This window comes from Cyprinodon variegatus, unplaced genomic scaffold (assembly GCF_000732505.1).
Source record: "Cyprinodon variegatus isolate N-32 unplaced genomic scaffold, C_variegatus-1.0 Scaffold1140, whole genome shotgun sequence".
NCBI classification, from domain to species: domain Eukaryota; kingdom Metazoa; phylum Chordata; class Actinopteri; order Cyprinodontiformes; family Cyprinodontidae; genus Cyprinodon; species Cyprinodon variegatus.
In genome coordinates, this window is record NW_015151593.1 from 31,583 (window position 1) to 48,352 (window position 16,770).

General features: G+C 43.6%; 1 protein-coding gene across 1 annotated transcript in view; it reads left to right on the top strand.

The window, feature by feature from the left end:
- mdn1 (midasin AAA ATPase 1) overlaps positions 1-16,770 on the top strand; it is a 74,855-nt gene that overhangs the window by 14,370 nt on the left and 43,715 nt on the right. Inside the window, 21 exon segments of the mRNA XM_015400729.1 lie at positions 3,324-3,405; positions 3,488-3,583; positions 3,656-3,768; positions 4,075-4,229; positions 4,303-4,363; positions 5,782-5,993; positions 6,071-6,174; positions 6,250-6,394; positions 7,944-8,040; positions 8,996-9,109; positions 9,184-9,331; positions 9,420-9,527; positions 9,719-9,870; positions 11,941-12,119; positions 12,223-12,431; positions 15,023-15,169; positions 15,243-15,384; positions 15,457-15,591; positions 15,676-15,814; positions 15,949-16,081; positions 16,369-16,499. Coding sequence (XP_015256215.1) covers positions 3,324-3,405; positions 3,488-3,583; positions 3,656-3,768; positions 4,075-4,229; positions 4,303-4,363; positions 5,782-5,993; positions 6,071-6,174; positions 6,250-6,394; positions 7,944-8,040; positions 8,996-9,109; positions 9,184-9,331; positions 9,420-9,527; positions 9,719-9,870; positions 11,941-12,119; positions 12,223-12,431; positions 15,023-15,169; positions 15,243-15,384; positions 15,457-15,591; positions 15,676-15,814; positions 15,949-16,081; positions 16,369-16,499 — 2,802 coding nt within the window.

Consider the following 16,770-nt stretch of genomic DNA (forward strand, 5'->3'; position numbering starts at 1 on the left):
CTATCACTGCCCCTAAATAATTAGCATGGCTATCACTGCTCCTACACAGTTAGCATGGCTATCACTGCCCCTACACAGTTAGCATGGCTATCACTGCCCCTACATAGTTAGCATGGCTAGCACTGCCTCTACATAGTTAGCGTGACTATCGCTGCCCCTACACAGTTAGCGTGACTATCGCTGCCCCTACACAGTTAGCATGGCTATCACTACCCCTACATAGTTAGCATGGCTATCACTACCCCTGCAGAGTTAGCATGGCTATCTCTACCCCTGCAGAGTTAGCATGGCTATCACTGCCCCTACACAGTTAGCATGGCTATCGCTGCCCCTACACAGTTAGCATGGCTATCGCTGCCCCTACATAGTTAGCATGGCTATCGCTGCCCCTACACAGTTAGCATGGCTATCGCTGCCCCTACACAGATCATTTTATCTACCCGCTCAAATTAGGGCTAAATAAACTTAATCTTAGGAACTTTTACCTATTTCTAGTGTTCTTTTCATTCCTGTTGTGAATCTTGATAAATATTTGTATGATTGGAATAATTACATTTCTTATCTGTCCTTCCATGATTGGTAAAATATGGGCTTCCTGGGAAATAGAACCTGACATTCAGACGTGAGTCTGATTTAAGAACCATCCTTTTCACCCGCTGTGGGTTTAAATATGACTTAATGTTAGAACTTGGATGGAGAGGCTCCTAACTCTGATTGCCTCATCATAATGTGACCTCAGGCGACTCCAGCAGCGGATGGCAGCTCGGCTCCTCTGGCTTTAATTAGCTTTCTGCTGCTGCAGCGTTCGATGGCGTATTGATCCGACTATCTGTGGAGGGTGGGAGGGAGCGGGCCGTCCCCCAGATCGCTGCTGATCGCACTCGCTCAGTAGCCGCTCATCAGTTCACACCTTTAAGTTGGACCTGATTACCACGGTAACCGATTCAGGTCATGTAAAGTTCACACTAGTGAACCTGACTCACTACTAGCCCCACAGATCTCTGGTCGTCTGTTCATGGCTCCTCCAGTTATTAATTTTTATTCTTATAATTAATTATTAATTGTAGTCATAATGTGAAAATGATCGCAAATCAATAATTTCTCTTGTTCTTTTTTCATTTTTTTTTTGTTTTTATAGCACTAGTGGCTCGTTTTTGCTTTTTTGACAACAGAGAATTGTCTCTTCTTGATCTTCTTTACTTTTACATTTTAAATTTTAATGAAAGCGAATAATATGGATTAAAGAAAAAATTATACGTTAAAAAAGTAGAATAGATAAAAATAATGTGAAATTAAAAACAAACACCAATTATCCTCCCTTCAGACCTGTAATTAAACTCCTTTTTTCATTTTTCATGAAATCCATTTAGTCTTTTCCTCCATATCAAGCTGCTGAGTCTTTCTGTTGGGATGTTTCCTGTGATGTGCAGCCATTGTCTGTTTGTTTGGGTTTCACTCCTAAACACTCTGAGATTTTTAGAATATTTCAGTTGTTCTGATGCATAGTTTCCTGCAGGAAGAAAGCTTGAGGAGAACGTTGCATCTGATGCATTAACATCTTGCAGACAGATGAGCAAATCGTATCCTCACAACTCCAAAACTGTCTGTTTGGTGCAAATTCATGTTTTTCTCAGACTCTCCATGGTTGTTGGCTTTTAGTTTGCTTACTTGGAGTTTGTGGTGTGATTAAAAAAAAAAATTCCAGTTTTCTTTTTTTTGTTTTTGGAAAAAATCCAAATCTAGATAAGTCATTTTTTTCTTCAAATAAGTGCATTTGTTCTTGGATTGAGGTGGAAAAACAGACATTTTGCAAATGGAACAAGATGATTTATTTCAAGTTGTTTTTACCTAATTATCTTATTTAAGTAAAAATATTAATTCCACTGGCAAACTATCTCATTCAAATTAAGGATAAATACACTTAATTTAAGAAAGTTTTACTTATTTATGATCATTTTTCCAGTGCTGCAAAAGCATCTAGAAATAAGTCAACATGTCTTAAATTAAGTGTATTAAACCTTAATCTGAGCAGGTAAATAAAATGATCTGCCAGTGGAATGAGTGTTTATACTCTTAAAATAAGAAAATTAGAAAACATGCACTTGAAATAAGACAATGCAGTTTTTTTTCTTATTTTATTCCATTGGCAAATGTCTCACTTACCTCATGAATACAAGAAAAAATGCACTTTTTTTTAATAAAAAATGACATACAAATAGATTTCAGTTTTTTGTAGTGTTGAATTTCCTCCCCCAGCTCTCCTTCGCTGCTCGTCTCTTTCTGCAGTCAGGAGTCAATCTGGGATGGATTTTATTTATGATGGAACTAAATTGGGGGCATAAAGTTTGTTCAAAGAAATGTTTTTGATTTGAATGGAAAATAAATATTTAGAAATGTTTTAACTGAAACCGAAATGTTTAAAATAATTTTTTTATATTCAGTGTAGAGAGCTGATCCCTTGGCGTGGGGGCGGGGCTTTGATCACATGGCTTTGGAATGATGACTGACAGTTTTGGTGCTTGGAATAAATGTGCCCATCTGTTGCATTCAGGAACCGTGGGAACTATAGATATTTTAAACCATCATGTGATTGGTTTAAAAAGAAAACAATGACAAATTTGTGCAGCTTTTCAGTCCACATTGGTTATTTCCAATCCTCTGAGTGCAGAGGAACTGCTGACTGCAGCAGCTGCTGGTATTCTACTATTCTAGACCAGTGCAGCAGGTTAGTTCTCTGAACCAGTCATAGAAACTTGATGACGTTTTAAGGACATTTATAGTTCCTACACTTCCTGAATGCTGGGAATATTTAATGGAGGCAGCTGAACTGTCTTTGGCTCTAAGCCCCGCCCCCATGCTAAAGGATCAGCAGTTTGGAACAAGAAATAAAATAAAAAACAACCTGAAAGCTCATTTGAAACATTTCTGAAATGATGATATTTTGACCAAACTTCTGGCTCCAAGCTGCTGGTTTAGAAGCAGCTCTGATCAATCGGTCCAATACGGGAAGCTATGATACGGGAACCAGATCTATGAGCGACACAGTTTGGTTCTGGGGTTTGGTTCCGGTTCACTGATGGATAGAAAACCTGTTAGCATGGATGAGTCTGGATTTGACAGGAAATGGCTCTCAGACATTGTTAAAATGAGCAGATCAGACATGGAAAAGTATTCATACCCCTGATGATCAGGATTGAATCCAAATGTTCTCTATGCATCATATTTCTACATCACCCTGCCAATAGGAACCAGGCTGATGGACTTTATCTGGAACTAAAGTGAATCTTTTCTTTTGAATGGGTGAAATGACCTGGATGGAACAGGGACCTGCTGAAGTGGTGTGAGCGCATCAGTGTGAACTTTGACAGCTCTTCCTCTGCCACAGCTCAGCGAGTCTTCCTCGAGGTCAGTTGGTTTGTGACTGATGTGCTCCAGAGTTAAAGCGCCTCAGTGACCTGTGTGCTGCTTTCGTTTTGTCCTGCCTCAGGCTCTGGACTGCTTCACCGCCATGCTGTCCCTCCCTGCTAGCAGACTGCGAATGGCCGAGATCATCGGAAGCAAGCTCAACATCTCCAAGGAGAAGGTCTGTCCCAGAAAGCTGTTTTCTGATGGGAAGCAGGTGAAGGTCAGGAGCTGACTGAGGCTTTGTTTCCAGGCGCAGCACTTCTGCCAGCTGTATCAGCCCAGCGTCTCTCTGACCGAGCTGCAGGCGGCGGTGGGCCGAGCCGCTCTGACCCGGAAGCAGGCCGAGGCCGTGCAGCTGAGCGTGTAAGTGGGGCACCCTGCCCGCTCGCCTTATTTCCACCGCTCCGCCTCCAGAGCTGAGCAGACCCCTGCTGGTGAATTGAACAAACATCAAATTGATTTTCAACTATCCGCTGGTAAACAGTCATCTAATGGTTCAGCGGTCCAAATAGTCCCATTGATCCACCCAGAGGCAGGAAGGAGCGGGTGATAACCTCTGGCCTGGAAATATGTTCCACTGGCACGCTCCTATCAGCCAGAACATTATGACCACCCAGATATGGTTCAACAGGGGCTTTGAAAAGGCATCATGTCTGCTGTGTGTTTCAGCCAATGCAGTAAGCAGACGTTCGCCGCCACCCGACCAGCCGCCGTCCTGCTGGAGCAGCTGGCTGTCTGTGTGGCGAAGGGGGAGCCAGTCCTCCTGGTTGGAGAGACCGGAACAGGAAAGACCTCCACCGTGCAACACCTGGCCTCCATCACTGGTGAGTTCAGGCTGTCTGGAGCCTCCCTGCTGGCTCCTCTCTCCTAACGCCTTCTGATGTCGCCTTAATTCAGGTCACAAGCTGCGTGTGGTGAACATGAACCAGCAGAGCGACACCGCCGACCTTCTTGGAGGGTGAGTGGACTATTGAAAGGTGCTCAGTCACTGTGAGCAGATGAGTCACATGGTGAACATCACTGGAGCACAGTGCTCCGCTGGTCCCTGTTTGGCAGGAAAAAAATTCTCCTCTTTTTTTCAGAACTAAATGCTGCAGATGAATAAAATAAAAGCATAAATTAAAACCAGTTTACAAAATGTCACCAGGAAATCTGTAGTGATAATCCTGGTGCTGCTGGCAGCCAGTTAGAGCCTCAGGATGCTCTGACAGATGCTCTCTGCCTGCAGCTGTCTTGATCATTCCCTGTAGAATCTATTTTCCTCTCATGTCGATGAGGGAAGCGGATTTAAATGGGAGCAATGGAGCAATTTCTTTATATACTAACAATTCAATTCGCTTTAATTCTATAGCACCAATTCACAACATCTCAAGGCACTTTCCAGTTCACCAGATCATCCAGTCAGATTGATTCAAAGTTTTCTATCTAAGGAAAACCAGCTGATTGCATCGACTCATTGACTCTTCAGCAATCCCTCACACTAAGCATGCTTGTAGCGACAGTGGAGAGGAAAAACTCCCTTTTAACAGGAAGAAACCTCCAGCAGAACCAGGCTCAGTGTGAGCGGCCATCTGCTGAGGCCGACGGGGGTTCAAGGAGACAGAAGCAGAGATAGAAAAAGAAGCATAGATACAAAAGGCAACTGTAAAAGGCGGCCCCGTCCAGGAAACACACAGCCAGGCAGACGAGCTCCGAGCCAGCTCCCATGTCAGAGGATGAAGAGAGCACATCCAGTTAGTCACAGTCAGAGAAACAGGACTACACTGAAAAAACAGGCTGATCTCCAACATCTATAAACAAAGGTGTTGATGGCAGCAGCACAGCTGATATTTCTCTCCAGGATGGAGTCACAGCCAAACAGGAACAGACCAGATGAAGCTACTATGAGAAAAAGCAGAGAGAGCAGAACGTTAGAGATTGAACTAACAGATTCTGCAGAGTGGGAGAATAGAGATAGAATGATGAAAAAGGGGTCCCTATGTCCTCCAGCAGTCTAAGCCTATAGCAGCAGAACTATAGAGATAGCTCAGGATAACCTGAGCCACTCTAACTAGAAGCTTTATCAAAAAGGAAAGTTTTAACACGCTGCGTATCCCTGTATGTCCAGGTTAGGGTTTGTTATTTTCTTACTGATTAAATAAACAAATTTTGTTTTTGTATTACTTCGTTCTGAAATTGTTTGAGTTTGATGTTTTAAAGTTACAGGTTTCAAAGAATAACTCTGTGGTTTATCAGCATAAATGGTTGTGTCAAAGAAATGTATTAAATCAGCAGCTTTACACCATAGTTAGAAACATTAAAGAAGGTTCTTTCTCATTTGTTTGTTTCTTTTTTATGAACCTTTGTTGTTTTCGTCCTTTTCTTTATTTTTTTTAGCTACAAGCCAGTAGACCACCGTCAGATCCTGCTGCCTCTGCGGGAGGCTTTTGAAGAGCTGTTCTCCCAGACCTACTCACGGAAGCAGAACCTGACCTTCCTGGGCCACGTGCAGACCTGCTTTAGAGAGAAGCGCTGGCAGGATCTGCTTCGACTCATGGACCACGTCTGCAAGTCTGCTCTAGCTAAGGAGCTGGAAGAAAAGGCTGGAGGTAGTCCACCAGAAGGAGGAGACAGGCAGAAGGCTGTAGCTGCTCAGGAAAACACTGACACGGTCTCTTGTCTGCAGATTCCTCTCTACTGGGGCAGTGGGAGGCTCTGACTCTAAAACTGAGCCAGACGCAGCAGCAGATCCGAGCCTGTGAAACGGCCATGGTGTTTGCCTTCGTGGAGGTAAAAACGTCTCCTCAGCCTCTCCTTCTTGCACGCTCACCGCTGCATCACTGATCTTGGTTCTGTGTTCTGCAGGGCTCTTTAGCCCAGGCTGTGAAGAAGGGCCACTGGATCCTGCTGGATGAGATCAACCTGGCAGCAGCAGAGACCCTGGAGTGTCTGAGCGGCCTGCTGGAGGGCAGTGCTGGCTCTCTGGTCCTGCTTGACCGTGGAGACACAGGTGAGGCTGTCGATGCTCTCAGGGCTGAGATCATGGAATCAGCTCCACTTTAGCTGGATTGTTGTCAACTGATCCCTGGAATAAGCTTAGCAGCAAAACCAGTCAGCTATCATTTCTACAGAGCATCTAAATGAACCACAGTCTGCAGACTGTGACATGTTCAGGTTTAACGTCACCAGCAGTGGGTGCAGGTGAATGGTAGATAAACCACACAGGGCCTGCAGAGCGCTGATCTGATCAGGGATCAGTTCTTCATCGTTCCTCTCTGCAGGAATCCAGTCAGGATGGATATTTTCTACTCTACTGATGGATATGGATCATTCAGGGTCGTTGATTGCTTTAAGGCTCCAGCTGTCTGTCTATTTCCAATCATTTACTAAGAGACACGTTTAGTAAACTAAAACTGCAGTTTAGTTGATATCAGCTTTAAATGGAACCTATATTTTTTCCTAGTTAATTTGCTACTTTTTTCTTTAGAGTTAAATAATGAGAGATCAAATGCACATTTTGATTTTACAGAATCTTAAGCAGGTGAAGCTGAAAATTTCCCTTTTGGCCTTTGGATGGAGCAAATTATTTTAACGATGAATAGAAAATGTTTTTATTTTTTTTATATATATATATATATATATAGATATAACTCAGTTGAGTTTATTTCTATAGCACCAATTCACATCATGTCTTCTCAAGGCAATCCCTCACACTAAGCATAACAAATAGGTAGAATGGTCATTAGATAAGAGAAGTGAAGGAAGAGCGGTTTCTGTAAAGGAAGTCAAGCTCAGCCTTGACTTTAGATTACAGCTTTAATATGTGGATTGAGAAGGAAAGTGATGTTTCCAACCAGATGCCCAAGTATTTTTTTTGTAATTAAAGTTTTTATTTTGTTTTATGAACATATAACAAAAACAACAAACAAAAACAACAAACAAAACCAGTCAGGTAAACATTGTTGATTGTAAGGCCGCATTCACATCAATCACACGTTGTCCTGGTTTCCACCCAATTAAATACAGACTGGACACCTAATTAAGTCCCGTTTAGCTGGACCGATCCTGGTCTTGTCCAGGTTTGGATCAGAACTTGGTACTCCTTAATTTAATATGTTTATGTGTAAATGCGAATGCAACCTAAATGTTGTTCCAAGTTATCACTGTTGCAATGTAGTAGAAACATAGGCACTAAAACTGTCCCATTCTTCTGTTACAGCCTCAGAGTAGTTGTTCAGTCTTCCAAGCATTTTCTCACAGGCTGTATTTTCAGTCATTCTCTCTCTCCATGTTTTGAAAGCTGGAGTCTGTGGTATCCTCCATAGGGTCAAAATGAGACGGATGCCCAAGTATTTATATGCAGTGACTTGTTCCATAAAAAAAATAAAAAAAACCCTTGCATGTGGAGATGTTGGGAACTGTTATGTTTTAGTTTTGGCTAAATTTCAACTTCCAACACATGTAGAAGAAGTTAAATGTGTATCGATGAGATGCTAAATGTGGGTAATGTTGGTACGGATTGTCAGGAATGTCACTAATGTTACGTTCTTGCTCCTCAGAGCCTCTGGTTCGCCATCCGGACTTCCGCCTCTTTGCATGCATGAACCCAGCGACTGATGTTGGGAAAAGGAACCTTCCTCTGGGGCTCAGGAACAGGTCAGCTTCTGTGATGTGTTGCTGTTTCCTGTATGTGGTCGCTGAGCTTTTATCAGCACATGCATGGAAGCAAGCAGTCCTCTCACATCTGATCTGTTATCCATTCTGCGCAGATTTCCAAGACTGGAAAATGCACGTTTACATAAAGCCCCATTTGCACCACCCTTTTCAATTCTATTCAGTTTATTTCTATAGCGCCAATTCACAACATGTCATCCCAAAGCACTTTACAGTTCAACCAGATCATCCAGTCAGATTGATTCAAAGTTTTCTATATAAGGAAAACCAGTTGATTGGATTGACTCTTCAGCAATCCCTCATATTAAGCATGCCTGTAGTGACAGTGGAGAGGAAAAACTCCCTTTTTGTACATAAATCTTTCCTTCTGATACTTTGTGAAGGTAAATCTGTGTTTTGCATGGTCCAATATTGTTTCACAAACCTAAAAAAAATAATGTAGCAGTTTAATAATGGAGAAGCTCTTAGTCAGCTTTATATTTTTTTAATATATAAAAACTACTTATTTTCTGAGAATGTTTATTTAAGAGCAACTATGCAAATTAACAAACACCTAGAAAAAGTAGACTATATTCTATTATTTTCCCTGTGAATCCCAGGTTGTTGATTCTTCTTTGCCTTTTATAAAAAGTGTTTTAATCAGTGTTAGCTGTCTTCATCCATGCTGGGTCAGATCCTGACCTTTGGAAAAGGAGGCAGGGAAAGCAAAATAAAGCTTTTATCTTGCACAACAAATATATATTATTATATTTTGAAATATTTTAAATTTTAATTTAAACTTAAATTCTAAAAATATATATATATATATATATATATATATATATTGAGCAGCCGCCGCTGCTTCCAGCTGTTCTGAATGTAAAAGCAGGTCTGAGGTCAGATAGGCTGAGTAGCTGGAAGGTAAAAGTGTCTGTGTGGGTTTGGGGGCGGGGTCTAGGTTTACTGAGCTGTATGTGCATGAGCTGGAGAACGAGGGAGACCTGAGGATCCTCGTCTCTGACTACCTCAAGTGTTTGAACCCGCAGAAGAGCGTCATCAGCGGCATCATAAGGTCAGCTTCAACCTGTTCTACAGCAGCTGAACTGCACTGGGTTCCTGTCGGTCAACGATTGTGGTTGTTTGCAGTTTTTATTTGGCGGCGCGGAAGGAGGCCTCGTCCCGCCTGCTGGACGGAACCGGCCACAGACCCCACTACAGCCTGCGCACTCTGTGCAGGGCCCTGAGCTACGCGGCAGCGAACCCCTGCCACAGCGTCCAGCGTTCGCTCTATGAGGTCAGACTGGCTGCGGCAGCGTTTCCTGTTTCACTTTGAGTCAGAAGGTTTGAGGTCTGTTGTGAGCTTCCATCCTCCTCTTCATCAGGGCTTCTGCATGAGCTTCCTCACCCAGCTGGACAGGAGCTCCCACCCTCTGGTCCAGAACCTGGTGTGTCAGCACATTCTAATGGGGAACACCAAGTGCCTGAAACAAGTAAGGTTCAAACTGTCGGGAAGATTATTATTTTATCCACTGGTTTAGAATCCTTTAAATCCCTGTTATGATAGCATAGCAGGTTTCTCTAATGGAGCTACTACCTACTAGCTGTAGATTCCCCATCTGACAGGATCAGAGCTCAAGTCTGACAGGATCAGATCTAAAATGTTGGTGGTTCTTCTCTGCAGCCCATCCCAGCTCCACCGGGCCGGGCCTGTGTTCAGATGGAGGGCTACTGGGTTCCCCAGGGAGAGCTGGAGCCAGCACTGGACCCCAGCTACATCCTCACTGCTTCAGTGAAGCTCAACCTCCGGGACCTTTCCAGAGTGGTCTCTGCAGGGTAGGACGACTCCAACCCCAATCCTGACTCACTGTTCTAACGTCCCTGGATCAGGTGGTCCGATCCTCTGACTCTGGCTCTAAACATCAATGTGGTTGAATATGAGTGTTTGAAGCTCTGGCTGAATCCCAAACCACACCCTAACCACCAACTCTTAACTGCCAAGTGTTAATAAAGGCAAACTTGCAGCTGTGGAAGGCGCCTGGATTAATGGGGGTATAAAGGAGAATGGGACGGCCTCTTCCCTCTGTTGGAAAGAGAAAGCATCCGTTGCTATGGCAACACAGTGACGCCACATATGTGCAGCTGTAGCTCTGTTGCGATGTTAACATTCAATTGAATTCAGTTCCTTTTCTATAAAACTAATTCACATCATGTCATCTCAAGGCTCTTTCCAGTTCACCAGATCATCCAGTCAGATTGATTGAAAGTTTTCTATCTAAGGAAAACCAGTTGATTCTTCAGCAATTCCTCACACTAAGCATGCTTGTAGCGACAGTGGGGAGGAAAAACTCCCTTTGAACAGGAAGAAACCTCCAGCAGAACCAGGCTCAGTGTGAGCGGCCATCTGCTGAGGCTGACTGGGGTTCAAGGAGACAGAAGCAGACATAGAAAAAGAAGCAGAGATATAAAAGGCAACTGTCAACCAGCTCCACAGGCGGCCCCGTCCAGGAAACACACAGCCAGGCAGACGAGCTCCGAGCCAGCTCCCATGTCAGAGGATGAAGAGAGCACATCCAGTTAGTCACAGTCAGAGAAACAGGACTACACTGAAAAACAGGCCGATCTGATATTTCTCTCCAGGATGGAGTCCCAGCCAAACAGGAACAGACCAGATGAAGCTACTATGAGAAAAAGCAGAGAGAGCAGAACGTTAGAGATTGAACTAACAGATTCTGCAGAGTGGGAGAATAGAGATAGAATGAAGCAAAATGATGAAATAGGGGTCCCTATGTCCTCCAGCAGTCTAAGCCTATAGCAGCATAACATCAAATGTTTGCCATTTTCTTGAAAAATTGACTTATCCAGTCTAATCAAACTATTTAAAAGAAGACCTTCCATTAAGGGTTTATTGACATCTTTTTAAAATTTTTCCTAACTAGTGGTGTTCTTTTATGTGTGACGAAGATTCAGCAAACCAGTTAAACTTACATTTGAATACAAATGTTTCCTCCACAACTAGTTTTCAGTTACCCCTGCACTGATGCAGACTCACAAACAGAGGGTTAGTGTTTAGGGGTCGGCTTAGGATTCAGCCTTTATTGGTGGTCCTGAGAGGAAAAACGACGTTCAAGGTTTTATTCACTGAAGCACTGCCTCCTGCTGTCAGCTCAGAGGTTCCATCCACTCATCATAGACACTGTTGGTCTCCATGTTTTTGGGCCGATCAGCATTTGTTTGAACTGGAGAGATGACCATTAATGCTACATAAACACAGCTGGCATCATTCCTGCTGGACGTCTGACCACTGCTGATCTGAATCGGTTGCTTTTCAATAGAAACTGAACATTTTCATGTTGTTGAGCTCAGATCCAGGAACATCCAGATGGGCCCAGAAAACCATGTCCTTTAAAAAAATGGAATCCAATTAAAGCAATGCATCATTAAATCCAGTAACAAACCAAGCCCACAGCATGATGGTGGCTCCACTGTGCCTGTCAGTTGTTATTCAAAGAAGGTCAGAGACGTAGTGATTGTTTTTAAAACAGAAGTATTTGATCCAGGTGAACTTTTATTGCACGTTACTCAGTTATCATGATTTCCCTGGTTTCTGTTAGCAAGGTTTAAACACTCGGCACCTTCAGTGATGATGCAGTGGTACCAAGTCCTGCATCCAGTCAGAACCTTTGTGCGTCTGCTATAGCAGATGATAACACTAGAGATGAGTTAATTGTGCTGCTCTAGTTGTATAATCTTTCCAGCCTGGATCCAGTCACCATGGCGATCCATACCGAATGGCTGTCCTCTCTTAGGGTGGTTCCATTCACACTGGTTATGTGTACACTCAGCTAATGACTAATCCATACCGTGCCCTGCCATAACCTTTCCTGAACTGCTTGGACCCCGCAGGACGCACCCAGTGCTGATCCAGGGAGAGACGTCTGTGGGGAAGACCAGCCTCATCCGCTGGTTGGCCACGGCCACCGGAAACCAGTGTGTGAGGATCAACAACCACGAGCACACCGACATCCAGGAGTACATCGGCTGCTACTCCTCAGACGACCGCGGAAAGCTGGTGTTCAAAGAGGGTAGGAGTGATAAAACCTGCAACTATCCTGACATAAAGACTCAGTCTTTACTTTTAAGCTAATTCTCAGACTCTGGTCGACCTGTTGTGTGAATGTTGTCCAGGTGTTCTGATCGACGCCATGAGGAAAGGCTACTGGGTGATCCTGGATGAGCTGAACCTGGCCCCCACCGACGTCCTGGAGGCTCTCAACAGGCTGCTGGATGATAACCGGGAGCTGTTTGTGGCCGAGACTCAGGAAGTCATCAAGGCTCATCCTAGATTCATGCTGTTTGCAACCCAGAATCCTCCAGGTCTCTACGGCGGCCGGAAGGTACTTCACAGATGCACAGAAAAAAAGTTCTAAGAAATTCAGGTGATTCAAAGCCGAAGACGACCGGAGTTCAAGAACTCAGATTCTGAAATATCAAAAGAGCATAAAACCCCTGATCCTTCCAGATCCTCATCCGTTTGGTTCTTCTGCGTGATAATAAATCCCTCTGGAGGCGATCGGGTCCAAGTTCAAATCCATCTAATCCAGATATAATCTAATCTCAGTTAAATTCAACCAAATCTAATTAAAATCTAAATGTATTTATACAGCACTTTACAACAACCAGCAGGTGCCCAAAGTGTCACAGCAAACACTAAAAAAAGGTGAACATAGAAAACGGTAAAATCAAACAGAAGCAAATGAATGAAATGGTCAAACCACTGCTCTGCACTCTGGAAAAACAATCTAGAAATAAGTAAAAATGTCTTAAATCAAGTGTATTTATCCTAATTTTATTAGATTAATAAGATGCTTTGCCGATTAAATTAGTATTTTTACTCTTGAAATAAGATAATTAGATAATATGTGCTTCTAATAAGACGATGCCAATGAAACAAGACCATATACATTTAAAATCAGAAAAAGCAATTGCTAAGTATTTCACTTACATCCTCCATTCAAAACAAAATGGAGTTATTATAAGAAAAAATGACTTATTCAGATTTACATTTTTTTCCAGTGTACGATAAGCCTGATCAGATGTGTCTTCAGTTTGGACCTAATAGAGCGATATCTGCAGCAGTGCAGATATTCAGGGCTAACGTGTTCCAGAGTCTCAGTACCAGCTAAAGCCTGATCACCGTTTAAACCTAGACCAGGCGATTCCTGAAACCAGCTGACTTCAACATAAGCAGTTCTGCTCCTGCCAAGGACAAATACTCTGGGCGAGTCCATTTAAAGCTTTAAAAACAAAAAATTTAAATTAAATCTAATTTTTTTTCCTTTTAATTCAATTTACGAATTAAAAATTATTTAGGAAGGCAATATGTAGAAATGACGCACCGAGTCTTTGGCTATGCGTCAAGCGAACCTGCTGCTTTCCTGTCTGTGATGTTTTGCAGAAAGGTTAGCTGTTTCTTAGCTGAGGTTTGTTGGTTAGTGCGGGTTTGTTCATCCCGGAGCGACTGGCATGGTCATTACCGCGCTGCGCTATCTGCAGCCATGCTATCTGGACAGGGAACCTTTTCTGACCCTTTCAGAATACGCCTTTCAATATACTACCCTATTTCTACTAATAGAACCGCATCTAAATAAACTCACCCAAGCCCTGCAGTTCTGATTTTATTCCTTTTTTGAGAACAAACTTTTCACTCACCTGTAGTTCTGATGTCATTTAGTGTTTCATGTGACAGCTTACTACCCAATCCGACCCGGAAGCATGATCTGTACCATCAGCTCATTTTTGCAACCTGATAATCATCCTGGTTGCCCTCGATTTTAATCTGTTAAAAAAAACCTAAATTACATTTTTCCCTACCCAAGAATAGTAAGCGTATTAAAATATAATGTGTTAAAGGTTAATAATGTGCTTCCTGAGGAAATAAATGCCTTAAAATCCTTTCTGTTTTATCCGTCCTCCGTTCCCGATCTCTAACAGAAATGGGATCCTAGGATACTTCCAGTGGCTAACTTTTTCAGCTTTGGATTTCATAAATCGAGTCTTTTTGAGTTTTATGTTTTCCTTTCATGTTAACATTATGGTATATGGTGGTAACCTAAAGAAAGAAAAAACTTAAATGCAGATAAACATGGTTTAATCCCATGATGACGTCAGAGAAGCAGTTTAACAAAGAAAATGTAAAAAGGATTAAAATTGTCTCAGAAAAGTCATTAAAAACATTTTTTAAAGGTGTGTATTAGCATTCTTTAGGAATTTAAGGATAGAAATAAGTGATTTTATTACCATAATTACATTATTTATGGAAACCCGGATGTATATTTGGTTGCGCAAATGAGCTGAAGGTACGGATCGGGTAGAGACATGACGCTGTCGCTGCCAAACTGCAACCTGAGAGTAATACTGCAACTACAGAAACTCAGAGGAGCCAAACATGCGGCATCATTAAAAAAATAAATTAATAAAATATGTTTTGTTTGTTTTTTTAAATCACCCTTTTACTCGCTTTTACTGTACTAGTCTATTAAAGGAACATTTTCTACAACGAAGGGAAGGTTTTTTTCTATAAAAAAAGATTTATTTTGCCCCAACTTGTTAGGGCAGCACCAAGTCCAACCACAAAGAGATTAATTGTCTGGATGAAACTAATTATTTTTATGTTTTTGTTGTCTAAAAAAAACAATTACTCCAGTAAAGTAAAGGAACATTTATATACATACAAATTTATACCTTGTAACTTGACACCTGAGTCTAAAATGAGGCGGGAGCCGATGCGGGGTGTAGAGAACAGGGTGATCTGTACACGTCTAGATGTATTTGTTAGAAGGTGAGCGGAGTAAAGGCTGATAATGAGAGAAATGCATGTGGTGACAGTGGGGAGGAATGACAAACTCTTAACAGCACTCAGCTTTAATGCAGCTGAGGTCCAGGAAGCAGCTTCAGACAGACATGGACTTCCTCTGCTTCCATCCAGGTCCTCTCCAGGGCTTTCAGGAACCGCTTTGTGGAGCTTCACTTTGATGAGCTTCCCAGCGGAGAACTGGAAACCATCCTTCACCAGAGGTGCAGCTTACCTCCATCCTACTGCAGCAAGCTGGTCAAAGTCATGCTGGACCTTCAGGTATTTCTGCTGATATCTTCCCTGTGGTGTGGAAGCAAACGGCGGCTCTAAAGATGCATCTTTCCTCTTCCAGTCTCTGCGCAGAGGATCCTCTGTGTTTGCGGGGAAGCACGGCTTCATCACGCTGAGAGATCTGTTCCGCTGGGCGGAGCGCTACAGGCTGGAGGAGCAGACGCAGGCTTCCCAGGACTGGCTGCAGCATCTAGCAGACGATGGTGAGGCTCACCAGATGCACCCTGAGCCTCCTAAGAGGCGCCCCCCCTGATCCAAGCTGTGTTTGTGTTTAGGCTACATGCTGCTGGCCGGACGGGTGAGGAAGCCGGAGGAGGAGGCCGTCATCCTGGCCACCCTGCAGAAACACTTCAAAAGGACGGTGAACCCAGAGAACCTGTTCTCCCACAAACAGCTCATCAGTCAGTTCAGTAAGAAGCAGCCGCTCCACATGCAGCCTGCAGACGCCGCTGGAGTCTGTGACAATCAGCAGGCTTATTTCCTGTCACCACCAGGCCCCCTCATCGACAGCGGTGGAGGAGTCCCGGACGAGTTCCGCCACGTGGTGTGGACCCAGGGTCTTAGGAGGATAGCTGTGCTGATAGGCCGGGCCCTGCGCTTCGGGGAGTCGGTTCTGCTCGTAGGAGACACCGGGTCAGCTTCAGACGTTCCTCACCAACTGCTCAGAAAGGCCTTCCAGCCACGCCGTCTTCCAGATGCCTTTCAGTGGCTGTGAAGGTTTTTCTTCATCAGTCATGTTTAACTCATGCTATCCGTTTCCTCTGCAGATGTGGGAAAACCACCATCTGCCAGCTGTACGCAGCTCTGGCTGGACAGAAGTTCTTCTCTGTCAACTGTCACATGCACATGGAGACCTCTGACTTCCTTGGAGGCCTGCGGCCGGTTCGATACGCCCAGCAGGTACTCATCCACCACCGTGGGCCTTCGGTTCCACCTGTTCTGACCCGCTGGTCTATAATGGTTCTGATGGGCTGACTGGCTGTTATGACCTAATGAGGATCGGAACCAGCGGAAGTTTTAGTTTTTATCTTTGTTGATTCTGTCATTAAACCAGCCTCCACTGTTCGCCTTGTTACTTTACATGCAGCCAGACATGCTGGGAGCAAATAGATCTGCCCATTCTAGGCAGAATACATCTATAGTAATCGGATCTGTTGGTCATTTCTATGTCATGTGTCTTTGGATAGACTGTTGGGGAGGAGGTGCGGCTGTTTGAGTGGACCGATGGACCGCTGGTGCTCGCCATGAAGGAAGGAGGGGTTTTCCTCATGGATGAGATCTCCCTGGCTGACGACTCTGTGCTGGAAAGGCTCAACAGGTAAAGCGAGGAGGATCAGCTCCCTGACAGCCTGGAAAAGCCTGGAATACAGTTTGGGTATTTTCCAGGTCTGAATAAACATCATAGGAAAATAAAAACTATAAATATTGGTATTCCAGGACTTTATTCCAAGTCTCATAGTTAAAGTTTGTATTTGGAAGATCTTCCTTCCTTCTTTCCCTCCTCCCTCTCTCCATGCTTCCTTCCCTCCTCCCTCTCTCCATGCTTCCTTCCCTCCTCCCTCTCTCCATGCTTCCTTCCCTCCTCCCTC